Source organism: Stegodyphus dumicola, chromosome 4 (genome assembly GCF_044657685.1).
Source record: "Stegodyphus dumicola isolate Sdum_Otavi_A_Nest chromosome 4, ASM4465768v1".
Classification (NCBI taxonomy): domain Eukaryota; kingdom Metazoa; phylum Arthropoda; class Arachnida; order Araneae; family Eresidae; genus Stegodyphus; species Stegodyphus dumicola.
Window position 1 is genome coordinate 96,348,096 of NC_140771.1, and position 17,413 is coordinate 96,365,508.

General features: G+C 33.8%; 1 protein-coding gene across 1 annotated transcript in view; it reads right to left on the reverse strand.

The window, feature by feature from the left end:
• Positions 1-311: 311 nt before the first annotated feature.
• The window catches only part of LOC118198906 (uncharacterized), a 29,180-nt gene continuing 12,078 nt past the window's right edge, over positions 312-17,413 (reverse strand). The window contains exons 3-5 of the mRNA XM_085814255.1: positions 12,848-13,059; positions 8,012-8,183; positions 312-570 (exon numbers count right to left, since the gene is read on the reverse strand). Coding sequence (XP_085670381.1) covers positions 429-570; positions 8,012-8,183; positions 12,848-13,059 — 526 coding nt within the window. The 3' untranslated portion in view covers positions 312-428. The remainder of the gene's footprint in view (positions 571-8,011; positions 8,184-12,847; positions 13,060-17,413) is intronic.

Here is a 17,413-nt window from a genome sequence, read left to right on the forward strand (position 1 = left end):
CATTAAGCATGGAAAAATGATTAATTTGAGGAGAAAAACTAATAAACAAAATACCGCAAGAGCCATTTATAACTCTATGCATGATTTTTTGTTATTAAAGAACAGTTATAATTTAATTCGAAAAGTCCACATATTCTTCCACTTACCTCGCAACGTCAATAAGCATATTTTGCGCTGTCGAAAATATGAAATGTCCTTACCATCATATAATAAGTATTTTTCAACTTAGCGAAACTAGACGATTTAGTTTAAAATAATTAGTTGTAACAAAAACTAAAACACTTCTTGAATAAATAATTATTTTAATTATAGCAAAATATATGCACGGGAATCAAACTATTGAAGAGAACTTTTTATTGAGCCTGCCTCTAACTTGAACTCTCTTTTAGTCTCTTCTGAGTGAAAGTAATCGAAACAGTCTAATTTTCTTATCCATGTGAACGACGTTTGGTTAATCGAGGCACATGAACCTGAGACACAAAATCTCTCCTGTACGTCGTTTCTGTTATGCTAGGAGCTGTCAACCGAGTCCAAGGTTGAGATCTGAGAGGATGCCATACGGGAATTTCCCTGCATATAGTAAAAATAGTGTAAGGGAATTGATAGACATTAATATGAAATAATAACAGAATTCCAGTTACTGACTTCAGAACCAGTCATAGTATATTCGAAAATGCTGCAGTCCCCTCTTTATAAACCAAACAATTATTAGTATGATAATACAACTGAGGAAATTTTATTGTTTTAATTTATTAAACAGAACTACATTTAGAACAGGAAACAGGATTTACATGTCTCCGCAGCGTTTGTTTAGTTCAGTAAAAAAAAAAAAAAAAAAAGTACCGCGAAGTAATATAATACACAGAATCATTATAACGATTTAGTTAGTACCTCTTTCGTGTATTTACTTGCCATTGTTATTATTAGCCAAAGCGTTGTTTTTTCTATTACTATATATCTATAAACATCCGTTTATGTTTAAATTGCATTTTATTTAATTATTTAGGCATTGTTATTACTCTGAATGTTAACATAGCGTGTGCAGGAAGTACACTCGTAAAAGATACGGATGTCCACGTGAAAGACGTGTGACATATGAAAGACGTGGGTATCAATGCTTGAGCTTGAATTGAATTTCTAGCTTGATCGGTCGAGGGCGTCAAGTTATTGGCGATAGATAAGATGTAAGTACAGAGAACAGAAAAAATTTTGATGATTACTCATAGATCTGCAATAATCTAAGCGAGCATTTAGGACTACGCTCATTTAATTCTGCATTGGATATTTTGCTCAGATGGCTTCAAGTTTTTCATTCAGAATCTTTTGTATTTTTATACTAAACGGAAGTGTTTCCTGTAAAAACTAAATTTTCATACCAAAGGCAGTAGGACATCATCAAATGGTCATTACTCTTGTATCTTCTCATTTAAGACCAGGCAGCAGGTTTTTCGACTTTCTTAACTTTTCGTTGGTTTTCTTCGCACAGTATTCCGACCATCAGATCCAAATATGTCAAATTTTGATTCGCCTGTAACTATTACATCATATTAATGTGACAAATCGTTTCTTACTAAGGATTTTGTAGATGTTGGGTGTTAACAGTCTTTTTTCCCCCTTGTGTTCAGGCAACATTTTCTTCTTGCTACTCTTACTGTATTCATAAACTTTGATGACTGTGTAAAGTATCATTTAAGTGTCTAACCCGTTATTTTATGTTAACACATTTTTAAAGGCGGGGGATCTTGACGAAAGCATGCTAGGTAACGCGGCGACCGCTTTGCCTCGTTTTTCGTCCTAGAGCGGGCGATATTTTGTGTAATCATAAAAAAAAATTAGACTTAAAAAAAGTTTATTTAAACTCTTAAAACTACAAGAAATATTAAAAAAGAACTAAACACTAATTACAAAAAATATTTTAAAGTACATATTTATGAGAAGAATCTAGTATTTTTTATGAGTGTGATAATGTTGATAACACCCACCATGGTGAAGAGGTGCATTGCAGAACTCGCATTTGAAGCAAGTCATCTTTCTTTTTTTATGTGCCGCACAAACTACGCAGTTTCGTTGGGCATATAGCCTCTTTGCCTTTATTTTCTATCCGAATTAATTTGTGCTTTTTGATGTCTAGCGAAAGACGTCCAGGCGGATCAATTTTATATCGTGGAGCCCGCGGTGCCGAATTCGATGTACCAGGTTGTGGCTCTTCAATATACATCAAATCGTCTGCATATATATCTTTATTTTCACGTGAAACCATATTGAAGGATTTCAAAATTTACTGTAAGTAGAATTTGAACAACCGAACAGCTTCAAACCACAAAACATACTAAATACAAACGTAAAGTGGCGCATGGAATGCGCAATCCATGCGCTAGCTACAGTCGAGATAATTGCGCAAGCTTACAGTCGAGATGCGCAAGCTAAAGTCGAAATAAATCGTATTATTACCACTCCCGGCCTTTAAGCTACAGTCGAGATAAATCGTAGTACTACGACTCCCGCCTTTAATGTGTTAATATACTTTTCTATCAATCTCATTCCTATTGCCCTGCCTGCATGTAAATTTCTAGACCGCGCGATATTCAAATGAGGTAGAAAGTGGAGAGTATTTAAAGGAAGGTTTCAGAGTGTAAAATCAGAGTTTGTACTGCTTGCCTGTACACTCCGCTGCTAAATTTGATTCCCTCGCGATTAGTATTCTATGGCTTTCAGTTTTTCATGCCACTAGACTTATTTATTCCAGCCGCCCAGCCGGTATAGTGGTCAGGGAAGCTGACTGCGATGCCGAAGGGCCTGGGTTCAAATCCCGGAGAAGGCATGGTTAAACTGTCCGTTCCTTCATAGGAAAGGCGATGGTGGCCCACCTATTAGGTGCCTCCATAATAAAGAGACCACCATATCCGGCCTTGTATAGATTAATGGACTGAGTTACATTTGCAATTGTTCACAATCTGCCATTGGAAAAAAAAAAAAAAGATTGTTTACTCCACCTTCAGTCATTCTTACCATTAAGTTTGTTTACTCCGACTCCAGCGTGCGCTCTAGTTATAGGCTATACTTAATTTCAATAGTTTTAGTTCATCCATTATCTTTAATTAAATGGCTTTTGTAAGCTCGAGCTGGTGCCAAATGGTAAACTTTAATTGCACTAATAAAAGGATCATTTGGCCCCTTTCTCTGTCTCTGTAGTACTTAAAAGATATAGTAATAACTCCCCAATTGCCTATTAGAGTTCTGGTTTAATTTTATGCTACCTAAGAAGGCCAGACCCTGTAACTCAGCTGGCAGCTTCAGGATTAACTTTCACCGCGAACTATTCTAATTAATTTGCAACTTTTATATAAATAAGCCATGTATTTTGGCTGATTTTCCATGAGTTAAATCGAGTTTCTTGATATGAGCTCAAAATGCTTTCCTGATTTGAAGGCATTCCAGCTGTTACTACCAATATCCATCGTTTCATCATAGCATCAAAGACTGTTGAATGCTTAACAATATTAACGATTTTTGGGACACTGTAACACTTTGCTACTACAATAAAGTTGCACAATTAAATTCTTACTAGAATTTACAGTTACTTTGTAATATCTTGTTACGTTGGCTTTACATGTGAAACTGCTAAATTATGTGAGTGCGGTTTTGGAACTTTTGAATAAAATAATTTTATTTTTAGAAACGTTTTGAACATAATTTTGTTACAATAAATAAATTCTGAAACAGGTAAAGAAAGAAATCTGAAGTTATTTATTTAATGTCAAATAGATGTGTTTTGTAAATAATACCAGAAACAAAAGTGTGAGAAAAACAAATGTGAGCCACTGTATGGTCGGCATTCTATCAATTTTTATCATGTTGAAATCAAAGAAAATTTAAAATACATAAATTAATAAAATACTGGCTTAATTTTATTTATTTTAGAAAGAGCAAGCGAAGGAGATAATATGAGCTCTTGGGTATACGAATTCCTGATAACTGGAAATTTACTGTAATGAAAAATCTTAAAAATTTTATAGTTGGTGTATCAGATTTTCACTATTATTCTAAAATTGTGAAAAAACTATAGTTATCTCTTACATATTCCGTTTTGAGATTCATTTTTTTTAAAACAGTTTCTCTTTTCATTCGAAAAAAGTTATTGATGAAATAAACATTTTGGAAACAAAAAGTCAAGCATTTATTTCCCATCATCACCTTTACAAACTCTGTACTTTCCAGTAATACGGAAATTTTTAATGATTATTCTTCACTAGATCATAATCGATTACTGTTTAAAATATTTAAGGGGCATCCAGATATAAATGAGAAAAATTTCAGATTTCTCTCTATAATTTTTACAAAATTAAGACACAAATCAGGACATTATTGAATTAGTTCTTTCTCGATGTGCAAATTGAAATTGTTTGATTCTGCTCATTCAGGTTAGCACTTTATTAGTCGAAGAAACGTTCTTTTGAAATGAATCAAAATTTACTGTTTTATTAGAGAACTTGCTTTTAACAATACCTCAAAACCTTTCGATAGATCTAGCCAGTGTCAATACTAGATCGTCGGCCGCCCACGTGCAAATTAAATTTGGCCTCCCAATTTTACAAACCATATGCTTTAAATATTTAAATTAATTACTATCAAACACTTGGAAATAAAGTATGGCAATGGATGAAAAACAATAAGAGAAACATGCCTAATTTAATGTCAGTACAATCCAAAACTACAGTACATATTCTTACAATTAGTAATAAAAGACGTAATAATACTTATTAATATAAGTAGGCAGCCAAAAAACCATTTCAGTTTTTGTTTGTTTAGCGTATTATTTCTATATCTTATAAATAATTAAAAAACTTAAAATAAGACAAGGAAGGGAAAACAGCCAACTAAATATCTTCTGATCTTTCAAAATATTATAACAATATTTTTTGAGCATTTTTACAGGCGAATTCATCTATAACATTTGAAATGTCTAGCACTTCACAGATATCACTTTAAATAGAAGTACTAGTTGCCAGAGCCCCTCTTGTGAGACTGTTGATGTTAAATAACTTAATTTTATAAAACTTCTTTCAATTGAAGTACAGTAAAAAAAAATTCGAAGTATTATAGATAAATTGGGGAAATATGGTGTTAAATCATCGCTTAATATATGATTCAAAACTTCTAATGGCTTTAAACGGCAATTTTTTAATTGTACGGGTGCTTTCTTTAATAGCCATTAGCCTTGCGCCACTACAAGTGGACGGAAGTGGTGGACATTTTATTATGAAAGCACCACCACGCTGTTTCCTATGAAGGGACGGCCAGTTACAACCATGGCTTCTCCAAGATTCGAACCCGGGCGCCTTGCTACGGCAATCAGAGTCACTAACCACTATACCGGCTGGGCAGCTAACAGGCAAACGTTGGGAAATAGATCTCAAAAGATTATGCAATTATACACCGTCTTTTTGAAGGCTCTTTCTACTTTTCGATCTGGCCCACCAGCGGCCGAGCGGTAAAAGTTGCTGAACACTGGTAGTTCGGTCCGAGGTTCGAATCCCGCGAACGAGCTGGCTGCATGGGTGTTTTCGTGGATTTCCCCATGTGTAACGTGTATACTAGCCAGTTTCCCTTAGAAAGTCCTCCACAAAGGCATCCCTCCCCTTAGGCAGATAGCCCTAGCGAGCTTTGCCATAATTAAATACACCACACCACACCACTACTTTTCGATCTTCATTTATTTGAAGTTTAATGTCTGAATTCATGCAACCTTTCTTTCAAATTATCGTTACTTGAAGAATGAAAAGTTAGTAAAAAACTGGTAATGAGATACAGCTTTCCAACAAATCGAAACATTCACCTACTGAATGGACGATAGTACCTAAAATTTGAAGTAAAAATGGACTCTAAAATTTTGTTTATAGTCTGTAACATATTCATCATGTGACTTGTGAAACGTATTAAGTTTTTTTTTCCTTTCATGGATTACGGGAAATTAGGGCTGTACTTCAATTTCTGTGCAAAAATAGACAATTGATTGATAAATGTGGTAAAGCTTTCGTCATTTCTTTTCGAAATTAAACATGTTTTTAAATTTCTTAATGTTTCGACACATTCTGCTAAATCTTCGTTGAACTGCTGCAACATTTTTGAAACAATATTCATTTTTTTCTTGCATATCAAGGCAAGATTATTATTTAAAAAATTTAGCTTTTAATCTAGCTGTACCATCTTTTGCTTCTTGTTAAAGTTAACGGTGTCAAACACCAGGGTCCTTGGGTTCGAGACCCTACCCCTAATCGAATTATAATGACAGTTACGGATTAAATTCTGCCAATAACTTAGATCAATTATCTTAAATAATGATTAAATATTAATAATTTTTTTAACATTGAATTTAGAATACTAAAACCGAGAGAAGGGGTAAACGAAAATTGCTGAGCTGATGCATAATTTATGCACCAATTATTTTTCAGTCATGGTCAGAGTAGAATGAAATTAGACAGTAGCTGAAATATTGATTGCATAGTAGACCGGAACTTGGAAAAAGTATGACTAGCTAGATGATTGAACCCATTTCAGAATCTAAACAGTTCTTTAGAAGAATAAAACAGCATTACATTTTAGAATGGTCGATGAAAATTGCACAGCGGTGAAGAGATGTTTGCTGGCAATAGAACAGGAGGAAAAAGTGATGCATATTAAACAGCAGGACTTATAAATATGCTTGAAATGCTTTGTTTAAATCTGTAAGAGCAACTGGGCAAAAACTTACAGCAATGCAGATTACTGCAGGATTAAGCTACTGCCAATTAAGTTAGAAATTTGTTAATAACGTTTCATCATTTTCATATCTAACATGCACACAAACATGTACATATATACTGTTTCAGCATTAACTTCAGAACTATTGAAATAAATGCATAGCTATAGCGTTCAACAGATACGTAGGACAAAATACTTTGCATAAGTCTGTTCAGGAAAGAAAAAGGAAGCAGTTACACTAAGCATATCGATGCAAAATATCACTCCGTACGTAATTTAGAAAATCAAGGAATCGTTAAATTACAATACTGCAATAGCAAAATGATGTATACCAGACATGTTAACAAAGCATTTGCCTAGATCTGGAAGTTTTGTTAAAAAGAATTGATCTTATACCGGATAGAACAACTTATCGAGTGGGCGATTGTAGAATGACCATTAAAAACGGTAGCGAGTAAGCTGCTCATCCGATAAACGAATGCACTTCGATGATAAACGAGTTGCGCATACCTTTAGCATATTCATGGTTACATTTGAATTAAATCGAAAACTTTAGGGCAAATGTTACGTCTTATTTTCTTTCTTCTTTTTTAAAATTTCTCTTTTATGATGAAAAACGAGATTTCTTCGTAAATCTATTTTGGAAAAAAGCATTAGAAAAGGTTTTATTTTGCATTGCTGTAGTAAGGTTACCCGAATATTTTAAAAATTAAATTAACCTGAGCAAAATTTAGGCAATTGAAACAATAGTGAACAAAGTCAATATACTTAATTATGCAAGTTATGTTACTGATTTGAGTTATGTTACTGCTTACTTTAAATCTGAAGTGAGAAAAATCTCTTTTCATTATTTTAGTTTACTTTTCAGAGCTTAATAACGATTTTTAAATATATCTTAAAAGTAAATTACTCTGTTTTACGATCTGATGTTACAAGTTTTTCTCCCAACGTTTACTTCTGAAATTTGAAATTTAGAAAGTTTTCCCTTTAAATTTTCCAATCAGCTTTCATTACTCGGAGCCTAGCAAACATTTCATTCTTTTCATCAGAAAGAAAACTTCTGAATATTTTAAATAATGCTTCTTCGGAAAATTAAATGACTTCTTGATGGAAATGAACATATGCCTCTTAATAAATATGGATTATATTTATAATTAAAATATAACAACAATAGAAATGAGGAAAAATAAAAATCTAAAGGAGAAAACTCTATTATATACATAAGTATCTCAAAACAAAAGTATTAAACATATATATTTCTTTTGCTCACCGTTTTACTAAAGGATGGATTTTATAATCATGCTTGGTAACAGATATACCAGAAAACTTTGGTCTAGGAATTTCCCAATAAAGGACTTTCGAGGGTTTTTTGTCTTCTTTTATGTTTTTGAAATTTATCCTACAGCAACGGCACAATGATTTACTAGAGTCGCCGCAAGCTCCTATAAAACGAAAGAAAACAAAACAAACTGTAATGTATTTAGAGTAATTATTTCCGTTTTATAAATATGGTTATATTCATGGAACTAAGAGGAAAACTTATTGTTTCCTGTGGAGGAAAAAGAACGCATCGAAGAATTAATTGTTAAAGCAACTAATCACAGGAATTAGCGCATTGTGAATAAATTTGCAGAACTATAGTTTCTGTGGTTAAACAGAAACCTCTTCCTCAGGTGCGGGAATGAAAATGATGAAAAAGAAACTTGTATCTACAACGATAAAGTTTAATGATTTAATCCCTCCTTACTGTCAGCTTTTTCAGATTCTTTCTTAGCTGCTTTTCATTTATTTTTCGGTCAGTAGGAATGATAAACAGGAGAATGGTAGGAGCTTTGTTGTTTATTCTTTGACTAAATTTCTCTGCTGTTCTCAGGTAGGCATATGTACCTTTTCTGTCATTTTCGTTCCCCCAGATGAAGAGAAACATTCTGTTTAACCTTTTAAGCTGTAGTCCTGTGCTTTTACGAATGTTGTATCAATTCTTGTGACTTAATTATTATTGTTTTAATACAGAAGGGTGTTTACAATTTTTTAGAAAGATTGCGATAAAGATTTAAAAAAAAAACATGTTTTGGAATAAACATTTCTGGCAACAGATTGTTATTTGAAATGAGAAATACCGTTTGCTATTTTTAAAATTATTCTTCTTCAATCTGTCAAAATCATTCAAGTGATGTTGAAAAGACACACCGAAAATTGCAAGTTCGCCAACTGATTCTTTCCTGCTAAATTTTGCTTTTAAGCTACAAAGGTCAATACGCGTCAAATCTTTAATATCTCTTATCAGTGTTATCCCGTGACGAACAACTTCGGCAACCGCCCAGACAGTATAGTGATTAATAGAGCCTACTGTGATACCAAAGGGTTCGGGTTCGAATCCCGGAGAAGGCATGAATGCTTGTAATTGTATTCTGTTTGTGTGACACTGGGGCACTTTAAACATGGGGCGAGCCGAAAGTTCTCTCGAGAGGTTGTGGTAAAAGAAGGAGGCTGGGAGACACTTGGACCAGTCCCCCCCTGGATTCAAATTTGGGTGCGGAAATGAATGAAGTCGTACTGTCACCTACTGTTAACCAGAGAACAGGGGCTCCATTACCTAGCTGACATGATGTCTGCCTTACACGGATTAAAGCCCCTGTCTCCAGAAGCTATTTATTATGACTAAGCAGAATAAGTTTACAGTGGCATACAAGGCCTTCAAGAACACAAGAACATAAGTAACATAGTCATAATAGACCCTAAAGAAAGCATGTTACAAGTAGTACCTATAGCATTCAAACAATAAACCGAGTATACTTTCATAATTTGTACTGAAAATACGAAATACTTTCAAAACTGAGTCCAACTAATTTAAATAAAAACTATAGTACAAACAAAATATAATACATCCATTACTGTATTATACATAATTAATATCAATTAGATTCACAATTTCAAGAAGAACCATTCAATTTAGAAAAAAATGCATAAAGATAAACTAAGACAATAATAAACTGCCAAAAAAAACTTTTTCATATGAATTCAGAATTAAGAACCAATAACTTTGATAACTGAACAATATTATCATAAAATACACTGAACCTGAGATATTATTACAATACAAAACATAAATTTGGTTTAAAAACAAAACCACTCCAAGTAATATAAAAACTCTACATCAGGTTTGCTGGCAACGCGTTAGAAATACAGTACAAGAATAATGCCAACATAAAGATATGAAAAATTTCCAATTCCAAAAACCACATTCATTCAAAAATAAGTCAAAGAAAATTATAAAATACTGCCTTAAATGCACATTTTACAATAGAGAACTCAAGTAAAACCAATCAAATTCACAAAAATAAGTCAACTATTCAATTCAGAAAAGTGCAAAAAGGTATGCAAAATAATTATTCTAGATTAGGTTTGCTGGCATCGCTAAGACAAATGCAATACTAGAAAAATGCCGACATAAAATTTTACAGAATTTCAAAATCAAATACAAAATGCATTCAAGATTAAAGTAAATAAAATTAATATAAAATAACTATCATGAATGCAAATTTTTATAATAGAATGCACAATTAATGCCTATCAAATTCACTAAAGTGAATCAATTCAATTACAAAAGAACGCATTAAAATATGCAAAATAATAAAATTGTCACACAAATTTTCTGTTAAAATTTAATTAACAATTACAAAACTGAACAAAATAATCATGATATATATATGATTAAGAACGATTTCAGTACCATACGACAAATACTATGTGCATCACAAATAAAACCGACTATTTGTACAATATAAGAAAGTAATAGGCTACAAGTAACCGTTACAATTTATAAGAGCATAGATGCATTCAATGTCAGATACGTCTGTTCTAAGTAAAACCATTTCTAATTTTAAATCAGTAACATAAGTAGTGGAAACAACAAAAATGAACAATAATAAGCATCAAACACACAAAGTTAAACAATTACCATTATACAGTAAAAATCTAACAGTCGCTGAAAGTCAATTACTCACTCCCAATAGAGATGATCTGAGAGAATTATTTACAGAAAAATTTAATTCCTGACAGAAAAGCATAATTTCCTTAATTTCTTACTCTCACTAGAGTTTTTTAATATCAATTCAGCCCATTTTGGCCTGTGTTGATCTAAAGGTTTATTCAAGTGAAGGTTTTTAGTAAATGGACAGTGAAAGATAAAGTGTTCAGGGTCTCCCAACTCCCCGCAAGAACAAAGCTCAGTCGTACGTAGTCCAAATCAAAAGAGATATGTATTAAAAGGTCCATGACCAGTGAAAAATTGAGTATAAAAATTCGATGTGCTTCTTTGACTGAGTGAAACTTTTGGAAAGAAAGAGAAGACTCGTCTTCCTGTGGAGTCATTAGTCCATCTTTCCTGCCATTTCACAAGCAGTGTATTTAAAGTCTCGCTCTTCAAGTGTGAAAAAGGCAATTTCGTTGGATTTTCAATTCCGTTGATATCATTAGCAGCCCATTTAGCTAAAGTATCTGCTTCTTCGTTGCCCAGTATGCCAACATGAGCTGGCACCCAGGTAAGAAGTGGTCTTTCAGATGAATTAAATTTTAGCAATTTCTCTTGAATAACTTGTACAATCGGATTTCTATTCGTAATGTCTGAGATAGCCTGCAGACTAGATAATAAATCACTGAATATCTTAGTCTTGCCCGATACATTTCTTTTAACATAAGTAAGAGCAGCGTTTATCGCTAAAAGTTCTGCCTGAAAAACAGTATTTCTGTCATCAAGCCTTCGAGTCCATGTATATACCTTTTGAGTATTGTTAAATACACAAAATGCACAACCTGTTCCACGTTCAGTTTTAGAACCATCTGTAAATAGAGCAATGTCATTGGCTACTGGAGCCGTATAGTATAAATTGACTGCAGATTTGAGTTTTAAAGAGGCAGGATGGCCAATATTAGATGGAACCCGTAGTTCATAATCATTTACTAGGTGATGTTGGTTCCATAAATCCCCATTCAATCGTAATCGTAGGATCCGTCCTAAGAAAGAGTCTCTTTGAGCCTGCAGATCTAATGGAGGTATACCCGCCAAAATCTGCAGTGAGGCTGTCGAGGTTGTTCTATAACCTTTGGAAATAAATAATAGCTGATGCCTCTGTATTGAATTAAGCCACTCATAGTTTTGTTCATATCAAAACCCCAAATGGAGACTCCGTACAAAAGAACTCTTTCAGTGATTGTTTTATGCCACAGCCGCAAGATTTTTGGGGAAGTACCCCAATTAAGGCCCATAGTCTTTGTCATGCCATTCGTAAGAACGGCACATCTCTGTTTAAGATGTTTCACATGTGGAAACCAAGACAGCGTATTGCTGATAACAAAGCCTAAATATTGGTGCTCGTGGCTTTACTGGCTCGTGGCTCGTACTGTACTGGTGCTCGTGGCTTTGACAACGACAGGCGCAGTCTTGCTCTCCTTGCCCCGATGAATTTCGTGGGTAATTTCTGACGTCACTGCCAGGCAAGTGAGATAAGTCGCAACAGCACAACTTCGGCAATCTAAAATTTGCATACGCATAAAAAATCTTACTGTATCCCGCACTTACGCTAATTTTCACATTTTCCTGCCTTCCATTTTGTGGTTGCTGCTGCTTCTACTGTTCACCAGTGTAATTTCGTTGCTATATGAACAAAATTCATTTAAATATACTAGCTACAGAACAGTGTTTGCAGTTAGCAAACTGAAAGGAAACTCAAAATTTATTGTTAAAAGAATTAATATACTTTTACATACGATTAATTCTCCATAGCCTCGCTCATTATATTGGCATTATGCTAGTGTACTTTATTACTATACCTAACTATGGTACTGTAACTGGCTTGAAAATTTTCCAATTTGTTTGTTTTATTAACAGTGTCGTGTAATTAATAATCGTAATAATTTATTCTTTAAATATTACTCTGTAAATGTATAAGTGGGCGCTTACTAATCTGTGATTATGAAATAGGATATTTAATAAAGTAGCACTTTAATAAGCTTTGAGAATTTATTGATTGTATTATCATTCAGTAAAAAGAAAGGTTTTATTTTACTCATATCAAAAACATTAAATGTAATGAATTTAATTTACCTCTTCGCAAATCGATAGGAGCTTCTGATGCGAAACTGTTCATCTGATCATTCTGTGAGGAAGGAAGAAAGGCCTGTGGTATCTTATTAGTTTTTACAATATTCTTTTGTTCATCATCTCTCTGTTGAAATTCATAAACATTTCTCTTTGGTTGCAGGATTGTTTTATATTCAGTATCACCGCATGCAGTATTATTCTTTGTGTTTACTAAGCTGTAATGCAACAATATTCATTCATCAAGTAATTATGAAGTAACGTATTTTCCCTAGAAATACAATATGACTTTGTAAAGATATTGGTACAAAAACTTGTAGCCAACCAATACCAAATTTTGCATCGGCGGTATAATTAAAAATGCAAAAATAAAACAGAAAAATATTTTGAATTTCTAATGTTTTCAGAAAAATATTCCGAATTTCTAATGCTTTTTTGCTACATGCTAGTGTCTCATGAGAAAACTGCATTCTGAGCCAGCATGCCAACTTCTTTGTTTTGTTATTGGGAAGGAAGGTATACCTTTATTAACTTTATTTTTATGTGTTAATGAAAGATGTTGCAATGTTTCGTGTTCTTAGGTAAGATAAACTATACTAAACGTCTTATACGTGAATTAGCACTATGTCTTGTAAAGTACCACGGAGGCAGGAAAAGGGTATAAAGGACCCATTTATTTAACTCAAATAGCTTAATACAAGGCACCATTCCTGCTTACGAAAATAGCCAGCATTGATCCTTAAATCAAAGATAATGAATTTGACTAGATAAAAGTAAGTTAGCCTCATTGCTGCACAATTAGAGTAACTAAAATCCTTAGAGACGGAAGCTTGGTGAGGTGAAAGGAAGAGCGTGGCCCTTTGTCACGGTGTGTGAGAATTTGTAAGAGATGAAAGGCGTCTCTGAAAGGAAACAAGCTCGTCTGGTGAAAGGACCGAGTCCTTCTGATACTAAAATCTCCCTTTACATACAATCTCCTGTTTAACACATTAGAATATCACGCGAGTTTGAAATTTACAATCTGATAGGAAAATGAGGAGGATAAGAAAGCGAATTAACTTAAAATAACTCAATAAAAGTGAATAACAGCGAAGGTGAATAAGGTGCGAAGGTGTATAACAACGAAGGTGTGATAAAAAGGTAGTTACCATGAGAGAATACGCAAAACGTAGGCCGTAGACAGGCAGTGGTGATGCATAAGCACCTTAATAAGTATTACACTTTCATTGTCTAAGCTTTTTCCAAACAAAATATTATTCATTATATGATTCATAAAACCAATAATTGGCAGAAAATAGCAATGCACAGGCTTCTTGATAAAAAGTAATCCACTACCATTCCTGCAGACGTGTGACTAACATTAACTTGTGTGAAACGGAAACAAATGATGTCAGAATAGAATAAGATACATTCCACATTTATCTGACCCATCACAATGTCAACCGTAAGGAAATCCATTGCAATTTTTTCAGTATTTCAGCATGTGCACAGATGCATGAAAAAATTCACCTCCCAAATAGTCCTCAATCAGCAGTTTTTGTCGAAAAATAAGCTTACGCTGGCGTTCAAAATTAAGAGAATTTTCCATTTGATCGAACATGTTCTGAACTGCCAAAGAGAGTTTTAAGGAAATATGCAAAAATATACCACGCAACAGTCACGGTACACACGTATAATTGTTTGTAAGTCTCACCGGTGTAGGAAAGCCTAAAGCAGAAATTGTAAGACCGAACTTAAAATGAGGCTAACAGGAGTATGGTTCTCTTTAACAGTCACACAGTCTTCTCTTTAACAACATGACTCATGCTGAAAATGTGTCACTTTATGAGTACCTGTAGCAGTCTTTGCTACAACGCTGTGTTTAGATCCAAGAGGATTCTGGGAGGTGGAGGATGAGTTGCAGTTGCGTTCTAAAGAATATCCCAGACACATTCTATAGGATTTAGGTCTGGAAATCTAGCTGACCCATTTATTTAGTTCATAACCACGCTTTCCAGCATTTATTATATTAACCTATTGTGGACAAAAGCTATCGTCCATAAAATTGAACTAACTTAGGGCATTCTCGTCAAATCTAACATGCACTTGCAAGATTGTGGACTAGGAATCATAGCGTTTATGCAAAACGATGTAACTCCAGGTAATAAAGGACAAATAATTCTACTTTTTCCCTCTAATATTATTCCTCCGTTCACCGATTTCCTAACTTCCTGATTCTTTCTTACCAGAGAAATATTTAGTAGGATATATAGCTTTTTGTAAGACGAAGCAAACTCTAAGTAGTTGGTATCCATAAAGCTATGTAATGAGAAACGCTTTTAACAGATCGAGTTATTCAAGTTTCTGAGCAAATGAGGAGTTTATTTCATGGTTTAAGATCATCAAAGACAGATGCATAGCCACCTAGTGAAACAATGACAATTTTCTTTCCTTTGAACCAAAACGTTGATTTACGAAAACTTTAATTTATTCAGAAGTTCGGAGGTATATCTGGAATATATCAGCAGAGTGCTGCTGCAAAACTAAGTAAGGTTCTTGAACTTCACATTACCACGGGTATGCAAATAAAGTTATAAGACGTGTGTATACAATTTACCTAAATTTGCCGTGTATTATCTAAGATTACTTATTTACATCACATGTTATACAATTCAATAAGAATAATAGCTATTTAAAATTTTAAATTACCCGGGAAGTTATTTATATACACAAAGCACTTTTTATCATTTTAAGCTGTTATTAACTATAGTCAGAACATATTCGATTTCATGTAACATACAAATGTAAAATAATGTAGATCATTAGATTCCCAGTAAAATATAAGATACACATTTAGATGAACAACTTATGATTGTTCGTGGAGGAACTCAATTATTCCAGTTTTTTTTAACTCATTTGTTACTTATTACATTATCTACGAATTATGATATGCACGTTTTAAATAACTACTTTTTTATTTCGCTGAACTTGAACATATTTATTTTATTGAATATCACCTAAACTAAAAAAAAACTAAACTCAGTGGTGTAACAGCCCTAGTGGGCCAGGGTCTGCAGTGCCTCTTTATCTGCTTTCGTGACCGTGGGCCCCGGGGTACATGAGCATATGCCCTGGACAAGTGGTCGGTTTGTCACAAGACCCCCGGTGTTTAGACCCCAAGCGAACTTGGTACTCATTTTATCGACCCACTCAAAGGATCAAGGGCTGAGTCGACCTTGCCCAGCCCGGGAATCGAACCCCGGACCTGTGGTGCTGCTTCGCAATGCGCTAGCACTGCGCCACCGGGCTTCATTGAATATCACCTATAAAGAAAAAATATTCTCATTTGAGTTATCGAAATGCTACTGCGAATTGTTGAAGTCCTGTTGATACTAATATTTTACATAATAGGTGACCCAAATGTTAGGTCATTGGAAACTACCAGAAGAGAAGCACGCTAAGCATGAAGAGCACTTGAAAACAGCTGTAGTTTCATCACAGAAAAGACACTGATTGTTCGACACTGAGACGCATGATTGGTAAAAGCCCCTCTTACATATATTTTCCATCACAGCCTCGAATGCGTTTCAACATTTTAATAGCAGCTTATTTAGAACAAAGATAGCCTTAAATATTTTTCAAAGAAGTACGCAAAAAAAGCTCTGTATGGATTTAATTTTTCGTCTGAGGTATTTAATCAGTTTTTCATATTACTTATGTATTAATACCTATCTGTGAGCGTCAAGCTCTTGAATTTAGGGTAGAAAGAGCATTGTCTGATGTTTATGAAGTACTTAATAGGGACATTTTGTCGAGTAAAAAAGTGGAAAGATTTGAGGAAACTATTAAACTTCTATTAGCCGATGAATGAAAGGTTGAGTTATTCTATAAGTGATAACGAGTAAAAAAGGTGTGAATCATCTTTTTCTTTCCCTCACTTGAAATGCAGATAAAGAAAGATAATTTTTTCTTAATTTTTTGCTTGCTGAAAGCCGAAAGCGAAAAGAAATTGGTTTTGCATTTGAATTATCTTTATCTGGATCCACATTGTTAAGCTAAAGGAAAACAACTACTTTAGTTCCAAAACTCTTCTCAGTTTTTTTTAGCCCAAAGGAGCGTCAGCACAGAATGGCTATTAGTCGCGCTTGGAAACCTGAATTTCGAATTTGTTTTATTGTCTATTTCATATTTTGTGAAACTTTAAAGAGTTTTTGACTAACAAACTCAAAGATTTCAAAACGAGCAATAGCAACACTTTACGGAAAAAATATTTTTATTTTGAGGATGCGAGACTATCTATCGGAAATTCTAAGGATATACTGTTTTTAAATATTTTAGCCTAAAGGGGCATTAGCCCAAATACTCCCGAAAAGTGTATGTATGTATGTAAATGAAAAAAAAAACCTCTCCTTTCGGCGTAGTATAAAATCTGAAATCTTACAGAGTTATTTATTTATTTATTTATATTTTTTTTTACATCGAATTGTAACACTACCAGAGGGCTGCGGTTAAGTTCACATAAGAGCTCTATCAAAAACGAACAAAGTAATGGCTTGGAAACTCTACATTATGGCCCATAGGGAAATAGTGGAA